Source organism: Rhinolophus hipposideros (assembly GCF_964194185.1).
Source record: "Rhinolophus hipposideros genome assembly, chromosome: 2".
Taxonomy (NCBI): domain Eukaryota; kingdom Metazoa; phylum Chordata; class Mammalia; order Chiroptera; family Rhinolophidae; genus Rhinolophus; species Rhinolophus hipposideros.
Window position 1 is genome coordinate 6708105 of NC_138048.1, and position 13492 is coordinate 6721596.

Consider the following 13492-nt stretch of genomic DNA (forward strand, 5'->3'; position numbering starts at 1 on the left):
ATCTTTCAATAATTCCATATTGCTAATCAGTTGTCTGTTGTTGTTTGTTTTAATAAACTAAAAACAATAAGAGGGCTTCAATTTTAGATTTAAAGATAGGTCTAAATTGATGTCTCCGCAGTGTGAGGTCGGAGGGATAGTGGATGGGGGGAGGGGGGTTCACAGTATGAGGGATATAAATGATGAACGTCTAAGTATTACCTTGTTTTGTACACCTGAAACTAATAAATAAATAAATTAATTTAAAAAGAAATTGATGTCTCCGTTCTGACACTAGTAAGAGAAATTTGGGCTACACACTACTTTTCTCTAAGCCAAATATCTCTCATCAATAAAACATAGGGATTGGAATAGATTACCTGTATGGTCACTTCCAGCTCGTATGCGGGGTAAAAAGCTATCATTACACAAATAGTAAGTTCCAAACATGCCATGAGAGAGAAAAAAATAAAACTAATTAGACCAAAATTGTTTAAGTTAAGTATTAAAATCATTGGGAAAGTGAGTAATCAGTGGGTTTAGTTAAGCATGAAATATGCCCCCTCCACTATCCCTTCTTTCCATCATGGAACAACATCTACTCCACCATATTTTAGCACGGAACATGGCTGCAGACGAAGAGACTACATTTCCTAGGCTTCCTTGCAACTAGGAGTGGCTAAATTCTTATTAATGGAGAATGAGTAAAAGTGATTTGTGGTGGGGAAGGGAAGCATATTTTTCATGGACGTGGGCATGTTCTGGGCTGAAAAGTACATGTGCTGCTCACGAGCCAGCACTGACCACAGATCATAAAAACACCCTAGAAAATGGTAAAGCACAAATATGGGAGAAACTTGGTATGACTTTGTGGGCCAGAGAGGCCCCTCTCAGACTATACACCTTCCTCAGGACTGTTGTACAAATATTAAATAAACATAGATCATGTTTGAGTTATGGAATTTTATAGAATAGCTTGACCCATACCTATATATTTATCACAAGTTCTTTCTTCCCACAAAAGAAGCAATTACTATGTATTTTTATCATAAAATTAATTTAAGTGTATAATCTGCATGTTAAGCTTTGACCAATATAAAGAATTAGTGTAATTTAAAGATATTTCTGTATATCTCTACCCAAATATATTTTAAGCTTCTTGACGACAGGCTCTTACTTCCTGGAAGCTCCACTCTCAAACATACATCTCAGTAATGACACCACCATACATATTCATCGTGTGTGGGTGTGTTCTAATATGGGAATAAAAACGTGGGCTTGGAGTGGTTCAAACCTCAGCTCTTGTGCTTATCAACAGAATGACTTTGTGGATAATGTTTATATATAGCTATTAATACTTAATAAATGCTACTTCCAGGAGCACTCTATAAAATTTATAGACAATTGCAAAGCAAGGTGAACAATGTTTTGTAATTCATCACAACTTGATATTACCATGTGTTTGTTTTTTTTTACTGTTGTTTTGTTGCTGTTATTAACTGAGATCTTCATGAGCTATTTTAGAAGAATTTTAATGGTGTAATGGAATTTTACTCTTTCACGATTTTTTATATACTTTTTGCCTTTATTATGTAATAGCCACTTAAAAAAGACAATTTGGATATACTGTCACAGATGCATCAGATCTATTTCTCAATCTTTTGTTTTCCTAATAATCTTCAAAATAAGTTTTTTAAATTTTTCCATAGTTTTATATTACATTTCACTTTCAAAAACTCAAAATCAACTTCAAATTATATTACAAAGCTATAGTAGTCAACACAGTATGGTACTGGCATAAATACAGATACTTAGATCAGCAGAACAAAGAGCCCAGAAATAAACCCATGCATAACATAATATGGCCAGCAATGTTTGACAAAGGTGCCATGAATACACAGTGGGGAAAGGACAGTTTCATTGATAAGTGGTGCTGGAAAAAGTGAATATCCACATTCAAAAAAATGAAATTGGTCTCTTACACTATACAAAAAGTCAACTCGAAGTGGATTAAATACATAAATGTAAATCCTGAAACTATGAAACTCCTAGAAGACAACAGAGGGGAACAGTTTCTTGACATTGGTTTTGGCAATGTCTTTTTGGAGTTAATATCAAAAGGACAGGAAACAAAAGCAAAAATAAAAAGGTAAGACTACATATAAAGCTAAAAATATTCTTCACAACAAACTATATGTCAGATAAGGGGGGGTTAATATCCAGAACTTATGCAACTCAATAGCAAATAAATAAATACATAAATAAATAAATAGTGATTTTAAAATGGGCAAAGTACTTCTTTTTCCAAAGAAGACATGCAGATGGCCAACATGTATACGAAAATATGCTCAACATCACTAATCATTAGGGAAATGCACATTAGAACCACGATGAGTTTTTACCTTACGTCTGATACTGAGGATGGCTCATAATCAAAAAGACAAAAGATAACAAGTATTGGTGAGGGTATGAAGCAAAAGGAACCCTTTCTGTACTGTTGGTGGGAAGGTAAATTGGTACAGCCATATGAAAAACAGTACCCAGGATCCTTTAGAACTTAAAACAACTACCATATGATCCAACAATCCCACTTTTGGTTATAGATCTAAAAGAAATGAAATTAGTACCTCAAAGAGATATCTACAATCCTGTACTCATTGCATATTATTCACAGTAGTCCAGATATGGAAACAATTTAAGTATTCATTGGTAGATGAATGGTTAAAAAAAATTGTGGTATGAATATTCAATGGAATATTACTCCGTCTTAAAAAAGAAAAACAAAACTGTGTCATTGCAACATGGAGGAAACTGACAGACAGCCTGAATGAGATTAGCCAGACACAGAACGACAAACACTTCATGATTTTATTTATTTTTTTAAGAAAAAAATTTGAACTCATATCGTGTTTCCCCCAAAATAAGACCAGCTCTTATATTAATTTTTGCTCCATAAAATGTATTAGGGCTTATGTTCAGGGGATGTCATCCTGAAAAATTATTCTAGGGCTTATTTTCTAGTTAAGTTTTATTTTAGGGGAAACAAGGTAGTAACAGAGGGTAGATTGTTGGTTACCACGGGGTAGGGGTGGAGGTTGTGAAAAATTAAAGTGTTGGTCAGAGGGCACAAACTTTCACTTATAAGATGAATAAGTTCTGAAGACCTAAGGTACAGCATGGAGACTATACTTAATAATATAATAATAATGTATTGTACACCTAAAATTTGCTAAGATAATAGATCTCAAGTATTCTCATCACGCACACAAAAAAAGATAACTATGTGAGGTGATTTATATGTTAATTAACTTGATTTCAGTAATCATTTCACAATGTATATGTATATAATCTACAATTTTATGAAGATTACATATATCAAAACATCAACTTATACAATCTAAATATGTACATCTTTTTTTATTAGTTTCAGGTGTACAAATCAACATAGTAATTAGACATTTATTTACCCCCCAAAGTGATAACCCCAATAAGTCTACTACCCATCTGACAACGTACATAGCTATTACAATATTACTGACTATATTCCTTATACTTGCACAACTTTTATTTGTCAGTCATACCACAATAAAGCTAAAGAAAAAAAAAAGAAAATTAATGCTATTGCTATTAATATTAATGCTATGCTATTGCTATATATTTCATACTTTTAATAAATTTGGATTAATATATATAAAAGGAAATTGTTTCCATTTCAGCATAATACTTAATAATTTATCCTGTGAAGAAATAAAATTTAGTATATGATGTTTTATCATATTTAAAAATGAATTTTAAGAGCATCTTCTTTGATTCCAAAGATTATCATGAATGAATAGAAACTTATAATGAATAATTTCCAACTTTAGTAATACTACTCCTTTATTTCTCGCTCTAATAATGGGCTATTATAAAAAACAAATATTCATATTCACTGCTGGTAGGATTGCACATCATCACATTTTTGTAAAGAAATTTGTTAGTGAAAAGACTTAGACAGATTTGCTCTCTATAGACTAGTAATTCTATTTTTGGAAATTCTATTTTGAAAATGACAAATGTGGACAAGGATTCAAGCAAGTAAACTTTATAGAAGCATTAGTCAAAAACAACAAAATTCAAAATAACCCAATTACTGCAAAGTGATAGATCAATTAAATAAATTCCACACATAAGTGTGGAATACACTTTATGTGTATTCATTTTATGAAGATTACATTTTATGAAGAACTTCTAATTATTTTGATAAGCAGTTATGAAATAATATTAAGTGAGAATTTCTTTAAAGTAAAACATTATTCTTATAAAAACAATAAAATCTTTTTATGCAGTGAAGTAACTAAGTGAAAATATAACAAAGACTTTTACTTCCTTTTTTATGCTTTCCTGTATTTCCTCTAATTTTTATATTGGGAATTATATTTATGATTTAAAGCAAACTATTCTTTTTAAAAATATGAGTCTGAGACCTTCTTTGATCTTAAATTAACTGTACAATACTCAGCACAGTTGCTCTTCAAGAAAAGTGTGCTACAAAAGATCATACATAATACTCTAAAAGATGGTTACCATTGTTTTTGTTTTTTCACTTAAAGCAGTATTTTCATAGTAGGATTTATCTCCTCTCTTATCCTCTCCTGATTAAGAAACATCCTCCTTTCACCTTTCATTTTAAGTGGCTGTTTTTATCTCACACTTTCTATTTGCACAAGGCTCTGTGCCTTAATTCTCATGTTAAAGTAGAAAAAAGAAACATCTGGGTTTTGAAACAGCAAATATCTAAGAACAAAGGCATGAAAGATGGATTTTATTTTAGTACAGACTCTTGTTCAATCATACAACTTTCTTTTGTCACATAAACACACATGGCAATCAAAACATGCTGAAAGAGACAGTCTTTTATTCTCTCTCAAAAGTGTCTTTACATGATGGCAAAATTTAAAAAGAATGTTGAGATAATCACCCATAAATGTGCTTCTTTAACCATGCTATAAAGGATAACATTAGGAGGAGAGCACTAATTATCCAGAGTAGTGTCTATAGCAGCACTTTCCAGTGGAACATTTTGTGATGGTGGATATTGTCCATCATTGTCCAATACTGTAGCCACCAGCCACATCTGGCTAGTTCGCACTTGAAATGGGGCTAATGTGACTGCAGAACTAAATTTTTAATTTTATGTAATTTAAATTAATTTAAATTTTACTAGTCACATGTGTTTATAGGCTACCTTACTGAATAAACAGGACTATTCAAATTTAACCTGAAATCAGAACAAACATGTAGCATCAGTATCTTTATTTAGCTATAATTTCTTATTATCTATTATTAAAAATAATTTTATAATAATAAATAATTTATAATAAACAGTGCTACATGAAACTGAAAACAACAAAGGATCAAGACAAACAAATGAAGAAACAAAAACTCATAGACACAGACGATAGTTTAGTGGTTAGCAGAGGGTGGGAGTGGGGGAGAGTGGTAGATGAGGGTAAAAGGGATCAAATATATGGTGATGGAAGGAGAACTGACTCTGGGTGGTGAACACACAATGTGACATATAGATGATGTATTAGAAAATTGTACACCTGAAATCTATGTAACTTTACTAACACTTGTCACCCCAATAAAGTTTCATTTAGAAGTAAACAGTGTATAATAAGAAGAATTTTTTAAGAAAGTCGAGGCATCATAGCTGTTCTTATTGACAAATTAAGTAAAATTTAGAAAATTAAACACTGAATTTTTAAAATATAAGAAAATGTATGAAGTCATAAGATTACAATATTTCCACATAGTACCAAAATACTTGGTGTAAGCAAAATAAATATGTGAAAGTTAAAATTCTATAATTAGAAAAATATCCAAAAATAGTAAAAGAAAAAAATAGGAACATTTTATGTTCATGATAAATCTAAAGGATTAAATGGGATTGAATTTATTTTTTTAATTACAAAACACAGATAGTGAATAAATTCTATTTATATAAGTGCAGTACATTGTATACAATGGGGCACATAGATATTTTAAATGATTTTACATTATTACTTTATAAATTTATAAATCATTGCTCTCTATAAAAATGTTTTTAATTTACAGAAAAGTAGAAAAACTATATTCAAATTAACCAAGAAAGCCACTATCATCATTTTATGTCTTTGCTTTATTATTTCTTCTAAGTTTGCTGTGAGATTTTCCTATGTAATTGGGCAATACTGTTAAAGACTCTTTATGAACATTTGAAATGCCTGCATAGTATTCCATTGAGTGGTTGTGCAATGTCTGCCTAACCAATTCTCTTTTATGACACGTAATTTCTAATGTTTTATGTTAAAATAAGACTACGATAAACATGTGCCAATTTTTAAAAAATTGGTTTGCTTTAAATCAATAATAAATAATTGTTGCTCTCAGAGAAAATTTATCATGGTCGTATTCTGAGAGAACTTTTTTTTTTTTTTTTTTTTTTGAGAGAACTTTTCCTAGAACACTGTAATAATCTATAGACAGAAAGAAAAAAGAAGGGATCTTTACAAAAAATTTTGAGAGTAACTAGAATTTAGACTGTCCTTATTGCTACCATACCACAATAAGGTTGCTGTTAATTTTTCTCTGTAAATATAGGTGAAATTACATCACACAAAGAAAATACCTGCATACGTACAGATGCTGTGCTGAGGTCCCTCAATGATAAATGGTTCTTGTCAACGGGGCAAGCAGAGAAAGGAGCCCCCCAGCCCTTTTTGCTCTTGCATCAGCTGAGGAAACCTACCCAGATGGTCCTAAAGCTTCACTAGTACCAAGCCTGTGAATTTCTACCTCTTTTACCTTGAAACCTATTCTTCCTATCAAGTAATGGATGATCTGGAAATGCTGAAGTTATTTCCAATTTTGAAAGCCAGTAGATTTACAGTTTCTCAGACTTACTGTTTTCAATTAATGAAAATGAAGATAAACAGGTCTATTACTAGTCTTATCCCCAAAGGATTTAGTAACCGGTCTGCTAAGGTAAAGCATATACTTCAACAAGAACAAAATAACAATAATTCATATAAAATATTTCGATGATAAGTCAGACAAAATTTGGAAGGAAAAATTTCGTGCCACACTGATCAGATTTAGAGGGAACAAGATGAAGAAACAAGAAGCTACTTTATTTACCTTTCACATACTTTATCATCAATGTTTATTAGATTGAGCAATTCATATATTCAGTTAATACAAATAGAGTTACATATTGTTTATTCATACCTTTCTTTCAACTTATAATATACAGAATTCCATATATTTTTTGTTCATCTACAATTTTTTTGGTCATTTAGGAGGTTTTGAAATTCAATTTAAAGGCTAAAACAAAAGCTTAAATGTTTTGCTGTCTGTTTTGTGAATCACAGACATAGACTTACTGATACAACACCCAAGATTCTAAGCTGACATCAAAGCAAAAAAAAAAAAAAACTCATCTGAAATGACAGCAGCAGCTGCAGCATCTGCCTCTAAATTAGGCTGTGTTTCAAAGTCTGGACTCAACTGCTAAGCAGTATAAGGACCCAGGAGAAAGGCTGCCCAGAAAAGAGTGAGCCTCCGACCTAACACATCAAAGTAACACATGCTACGAAGAGCAATAAACGCATGTGGCCCACATTCACGTGCTGCCTAATTGCACTGAGCTCGTGAAACCAAGACAAACCTTCAGCTGATTCCTGGACTAAGAGAGGATTTGAGATCTTTTCTATGCAGAGAGCTGACACAAATTGGTTGCAGATTAGAGCCTGCCTCGGTAATGAAGCATCCCATAATTTCAAAAGATGGCCATTTTAGTGTCATGTGGATCTTCAAAACACTGATTTCTTAATGTAGTAGCATATAAACTAACCATTAGATATAAATAAAAGTTAAAAATACGCTTCATAAATGAAGAAAGCCCTAATTTGTACATTCCGGGATAGATGCTTTGAGAAAGGGCTTTTTCATTTGTTTTGCATATAAATTACCAATTTGGAGGGCATTTATCTTCTAAAGTATAAGCTATTTAACAAGAACTTAGAATACTAATATCTATTAAGAGAAGAGAGAAATAGTTATGTTTTAGAAGTAATTTTTAGTAGAAATGCCTACTGTCATAGGTTTGCATTAAGGGGTCATTACTATATAGAGACAATGTAATATATTTAGCAGCACAATTTGCAGTTAGATATATACAACACACATAAGGAAAGCTTAATATATTAGAATTCTGAATTCTTTTATTCAGTCTTCATACCCTTTATGTTCCTTACTGTATTTTGCAGCACAATGCCCCATTATTCTACAAAATACTCTTCTGTATGTGTGAATTGCCACAGTTAACTTACACAATTACCTAAGGAGACATTAATTATAATTAGTGGGAGGTTGATAATTAATCCTATTAAGTGAAATATGCATGAATTTTCACTGAACATATGAACTGAAAAAAAAATCCTCAGAAATATGCAGAGTGATTATAAATAGATGAGAATGGAAAGAGAAAAATGTAATACTAAAATTTTGAAATTTTTGGCCTTAAGTTTATCTAAATAAATATGATCACAGGAATTTGAGAGTCAGAAAAGTTTAGGATTAATCTATTAGTGCTCAAGTGATAAACATCATAGAAGACATTTTGCAAGAATATACTGTATTACATATTTAGAGTTTGTCCCCAGAATTCTGATAAAGTCCAATTCCATCAACATTAAACAATTCTGATCTATGTCTAGGATACATAAAAGATTGAATCACATAATGTCACTTCCTGGAAAATGTAAGCATTAAGTACTTTGCAGAAGAGCAGATCATGTAATGGATCATTTTTCATTATGATAGTGGAACTTGGGAGAATAAAAAAAATACCCAATCAATTCATGCAATGGTCTCTATTATCAATATCTGGTGCTAACATAGTTCTCAGGAGGAAGAAAAAAATTCTTTTACCTTTGTGACCATTGTACCTCTCTGGACAAGCACACATTCCTTACTAATGTCACAAGATTGGCTCACTACATAATGAATGCAGTGACCTCAATCAATTCCCTTTGTCAGGGTATAAAATCGGTAGTGTGGCCAAATCACAGAGACCGTAGCTCAGGTCCTGAATGGTTGGACTACATTCTCCCCTGTGGGATGTCACCCTACTCTACATCCCAAGATACCTGAGATGAGCAAAGAATGATTGTGATGTTACAAAAATCTGCCAAAGAGGAAGTCAGAAAGAACCCAATCTAATGAAAACTTTGGATTTCCCTGTGTGGGTAACAGTTCTTCTATTTGGTTCTCAGTTCTAAGCTGTGTCTGTCTTTCTGAAGGTATTGACTTTCTTGATACCTCAACTGACCAATGACTGTTACCATCTAACAACCATATATCACTACAAGCTGTTTGATGTTATTTCCATAGCTATAAATAGCTAGGATTTTGCAGTCAGAGAGAAGACAGTGGCAAACACGAATGTGGTCGGTACGCACAGAGTCCGAGTTGGGAAGAAGTAATAGCTCCATAGGCCTCATTTTCACAGATGCACAGGTCAGTGGTGCTGTCCCTTTGCCTGTGATACCTGCATTTTATCTTTTTAGCAGCAGTGCTGTGCTCAGGCTAATGGTGACTCTCATTGTGCAAACTTATGAAATCTCAGTATCTATACATGATTTCACCCTTAGCACAATCTCTTCCAACGAGATGGAGACCTTTAAGGACAGACGAAAAACATTTCCAGAATTATCATAACTAGCATTTGTATATTTTTAACAGCTTATAAAATTTGTTTCACATACATTATCCTGTTAATTCTCACCAGCAACTCATAAGGCATTTTATGATGCTCGATTACAGGTTTCAAAACTTGAGCTCAAAAAGACAAAGACAGACCGCTTTGAGCACAGAGGAGGTCGTAAGTCATGTGATGGCAGCTTTCAGAAAGACCAGTCTTTGACGCTGTCCCTGAAGGACAGCAGGCAGCCCAGAGCCCTGCGACCCAAAGAACCGGGCAGCCCAGAAACCGGGCGTGGATATTGAACCTGCGGGAGAAAGGGGTTCGTCATGGCGGATGACTTAAAGCGATTCCTGTATAAAAAATTACCAAGTGTCAAAGGGCTCCATGCCATTGTTGTGTCAGATAGAGATGGGGTGTCTGTTATTAAAGTGGCCAACGACAATGCTCCAGAGTATGCTTTGAGACCTGGTTTCTTATCTTCTTTTGCCCTTGCAACAGACCAAGGGAGCAAACTTGGACTTTCAAAAAATAAAAGTATCATCTGTTACCAGGTGGTTCAATTCAATCGTTTACCTTTGGTGGTGAGTTTCATAGGCAGCAGCAATGCCAATACAGGATTATCAGCCTAGAAAAGGAACTTGCTCCATTATTTGAAGAATTGAGACAAGTTGTGGAAGTTTCTTAATCTGACTTGGTTTTGACGTCTACCTTATTTTCATTATAATAGGCACAATATCAATCCAGCAATCTTTAGACCGCAATACTTGTATCCATGTACTCAAGAAAGGGCCCCATCTACCACCTTACATTAAAGGAAGAGCCTATAGATAGAATTTATGGGTAGATTGATTATCTTTTCTTATACAGGCTCTTATTTACTGATATCTGGGGATACCGCAGAAATGGTTCTATCACAGCTCCCATGGAGTTAGTCCAGCCATCAAATCTGCACGAGATTCTATTCGGTGGGTCAGAATCAAAATGGTACTTTGATCCACTCGAGCCATGACATGCCCCTATTGTACCACACGCCCAGGTCTGCAAAATGGAGCAGACCCTTTTTGTTGTGAATAATAATGAGGACATATTTTTTTCGTATTGTTTTATTTGTTGCATTGAGTGTGAGAAAGGTAAAATGGCTTAGTAAAAGTAATAAAATCAGTTCAATCACTAAAAAAAAAAAAAAAAAAAAAGACAAAGAGAAATATGCCTTAAGTCATACAGCTAGAAAAGTGGTATAGCCAGGACTCCCCCAAAACATTCTGCCTCCAAGTTTCCTGCAGTTTCCATATCATTCACAGCCATCTTGCATATAATCACTGTACCAGAGAGTCTACCGTCAGAGGGTTAAACAGAAAAGCAGAAACTTTTCCAATGCTTCATCCTTAAAGTTATCCTAAATTCATTTTTAAAAAGTCTTTGGTACAGGCTTATTTGAGATCTTTGATTAATTGTTCTTAAGTAAAACTATAAATTTTATCTTATTTATGCCTTAATAGATTAATAATGGCAACTTGTTATATCAGTTCTTAATTATTTCAAAAATGCATCATAATTTGCTTGGCTTAACATAAAATGAGATAAGATATACTGCAAAGTTAATAAGATATAAAGCCTTAAGGCTGGCTTCTAAAATTCCTTTAATTTCTGTTCTATGAAAATATCAATACATGGTTGATCTTCCTTTCTTTTTTTACAGCATGGGAATTTCCTGATTCAATACTCTGATTCAATGCATTCTTAAATTAGGCAATGCCTTAAATCAGATACCATTATTTATTAATGGGATTATTTTGTAGTGTTAATCACCATAAAATGAAATCACATCTAATTTAGATAGGGTGATTCTATAACCTAGTTTACCCAGGTCAAATGCATGAGAAGAAGAAAGACTCTTAAACTCCTTCATCAATACCTCAATATATTGACTTCTCTCACTGTGCATTTAACAAGTATTTACAGCATACCTACTGTAGATACACACACACACACACACACACACACACACGTGTGTGTGTGTAGAGTGTGTGTGTAGATAGATACATAAATATATATATATATATGTGTGTATATATATATATATATATATATATATATATATATATATATATATATAAACACATACACATATCTTTTTGAAACAGTCTATAAACAAGTAAATTTTGCTAGGTGCTATGAAGCAAAGTAAAGGGTACAGTGAAAAATTGCAAAGGTCAAACTCCATGTCCCTAAGGAAAAGCATTAAAAATCAGTAGGAGATAACTAGGTAAAAAGTTACTGGAAGAATATTCCCTGGTGAAGAATCAGAATCAATTTGTATGAATTTCAATTCAAAGAGGAGCTTTATTTAGTGAAGATTCAAAAAAATAAAGTGCCTATTATATGCTAAGTTCCATTCTAGGTACTTAAGGTAATAAAAAGTTTTTTTCTCGTGAAGCTCACACTTAATAGGGAAAACTAAAAATAAAAGAAAGAAGGGGAGTGGTGAGAAGGAGAGAGAGGGCAATTACAATTTTAGGATAGGGAAAAGTATATCTTTTTCTTAGAAAAAGAAACTATACTGGAACGCGTCATAAAGAGTAACTGGGGTTAGAAGGATGACTTTAGATTTTCTGGCAGAAAAAAATGCTCTAAAGAGGTGATATTTTAACTGTGTTTTGACTGACAAGAATGGGCTAGCCAAGTAAAGATCTGTGGGAAGAAGATTCCAGGCAAAGGAAAGCAATTTAAGAATTCTAAGGTGGAAATGAACTCGGTGCATTTAGGCAACAAATAATTTAAAGCCCATATGGCTGAAACATAGTGAGTCGAGAGAAGAGTGGCACTAGAACAGCTAAAGAAGGTGAGACTTATGGCCATGACATGGAGTTGAGTTCTTATAACTGGGGTCTCAAGGACCACCGTAAGTAAGAGTGAGAACCTGGAGAGGTGGACAAACCATAAGGGTCATTGTATATTCGATTAAATATTTTGAACTTTAGTCAGTAGCATGAGATATCATTGAAGGGTTTCAAGAAAATTAGTGACATTCAGTTCAATGTTTTAGCTGATAAAGGGCTTGTATGGGGAACAAGAATGGAAGGAGAGTGAGCTGTAAGAAGGCCACTTTAGGAACTCAAGCGGAAGTGATAGTGCTTTAAGCAAACTTATAATAGTGGAGATGAGAAAAAGTAAACAGAGTAAAGATCTTATGGTGCTTCCAAAACCAGTGGTATCTGACCTAAAGATTCCAAAATGCATTCTCTCAAAAAGTATTATGTTGAGTGCACTTCAGGATCAAAAATAAATTTTAAATAGTGCACTAAAAGTAAACCTTATAAATACCTTTTTCTCTTAACTTTAATATTTTGTCTCAGGAATATCCTAAATTGGTTTGGGTCTTTATTAAAATGTTCAGCCTAAGAAGATTTTACCCTCCTCTTATAGAGTCCTAAAAGGTAGTTTACATTGAAAAGCTCATATGTATCTCCAACTACATCAATTTTAACATCATCTTAATTAAATTGAGGTTTCTTTACTTTTCCCCTGCTGTTTTAATGAGAACATATTCTGTTTTATGACTAACAATAAAAATTATACAAATACAAATACATTATAAACTGGTTTTGAAAGGAAAGATACTCTAATATCATTGTTTTAAAAAATAAAGCTCCTTCGAAGAGACATGAAACATAGCTATTGACATTTTTATCAGATGAGTTTCAAATCAAAATGCTGTTTTTATTACTTCAACAAAGAATAGCAATTGATTCTGTCAAGATGTAATTGAAGTGCCTACTACAT

General features: G+C 33.0%; 1 protein-coding gene across 1 annotated transcript; it reads left to right on the forward strand.

Annotated features, from left to right (window-relative positions):
* Nucleotides 1-9869: 9869 nt before the first annotated feature.
* On the forward strand, nucleotides 9870-10338 carry LOC308506675 (ragulator complex protein LAMTOR3-like; the record flags this gene model as incomplete). Its single annotated transcript, XM_081070469.1, has 1 exon — nucleotides 9870-10338. Exon 1 carries the CDS (start codon nucleotides 10036-10038, stop codon nucleotides 10336-10338), a length of 303 nt encoding a protein of 100 aa, XP_080926595.1. The 5' UTR covers nucleotides 9870-10035.
* Nucleotides 10339-13492: the final 3154 nt, after the last annotated feature.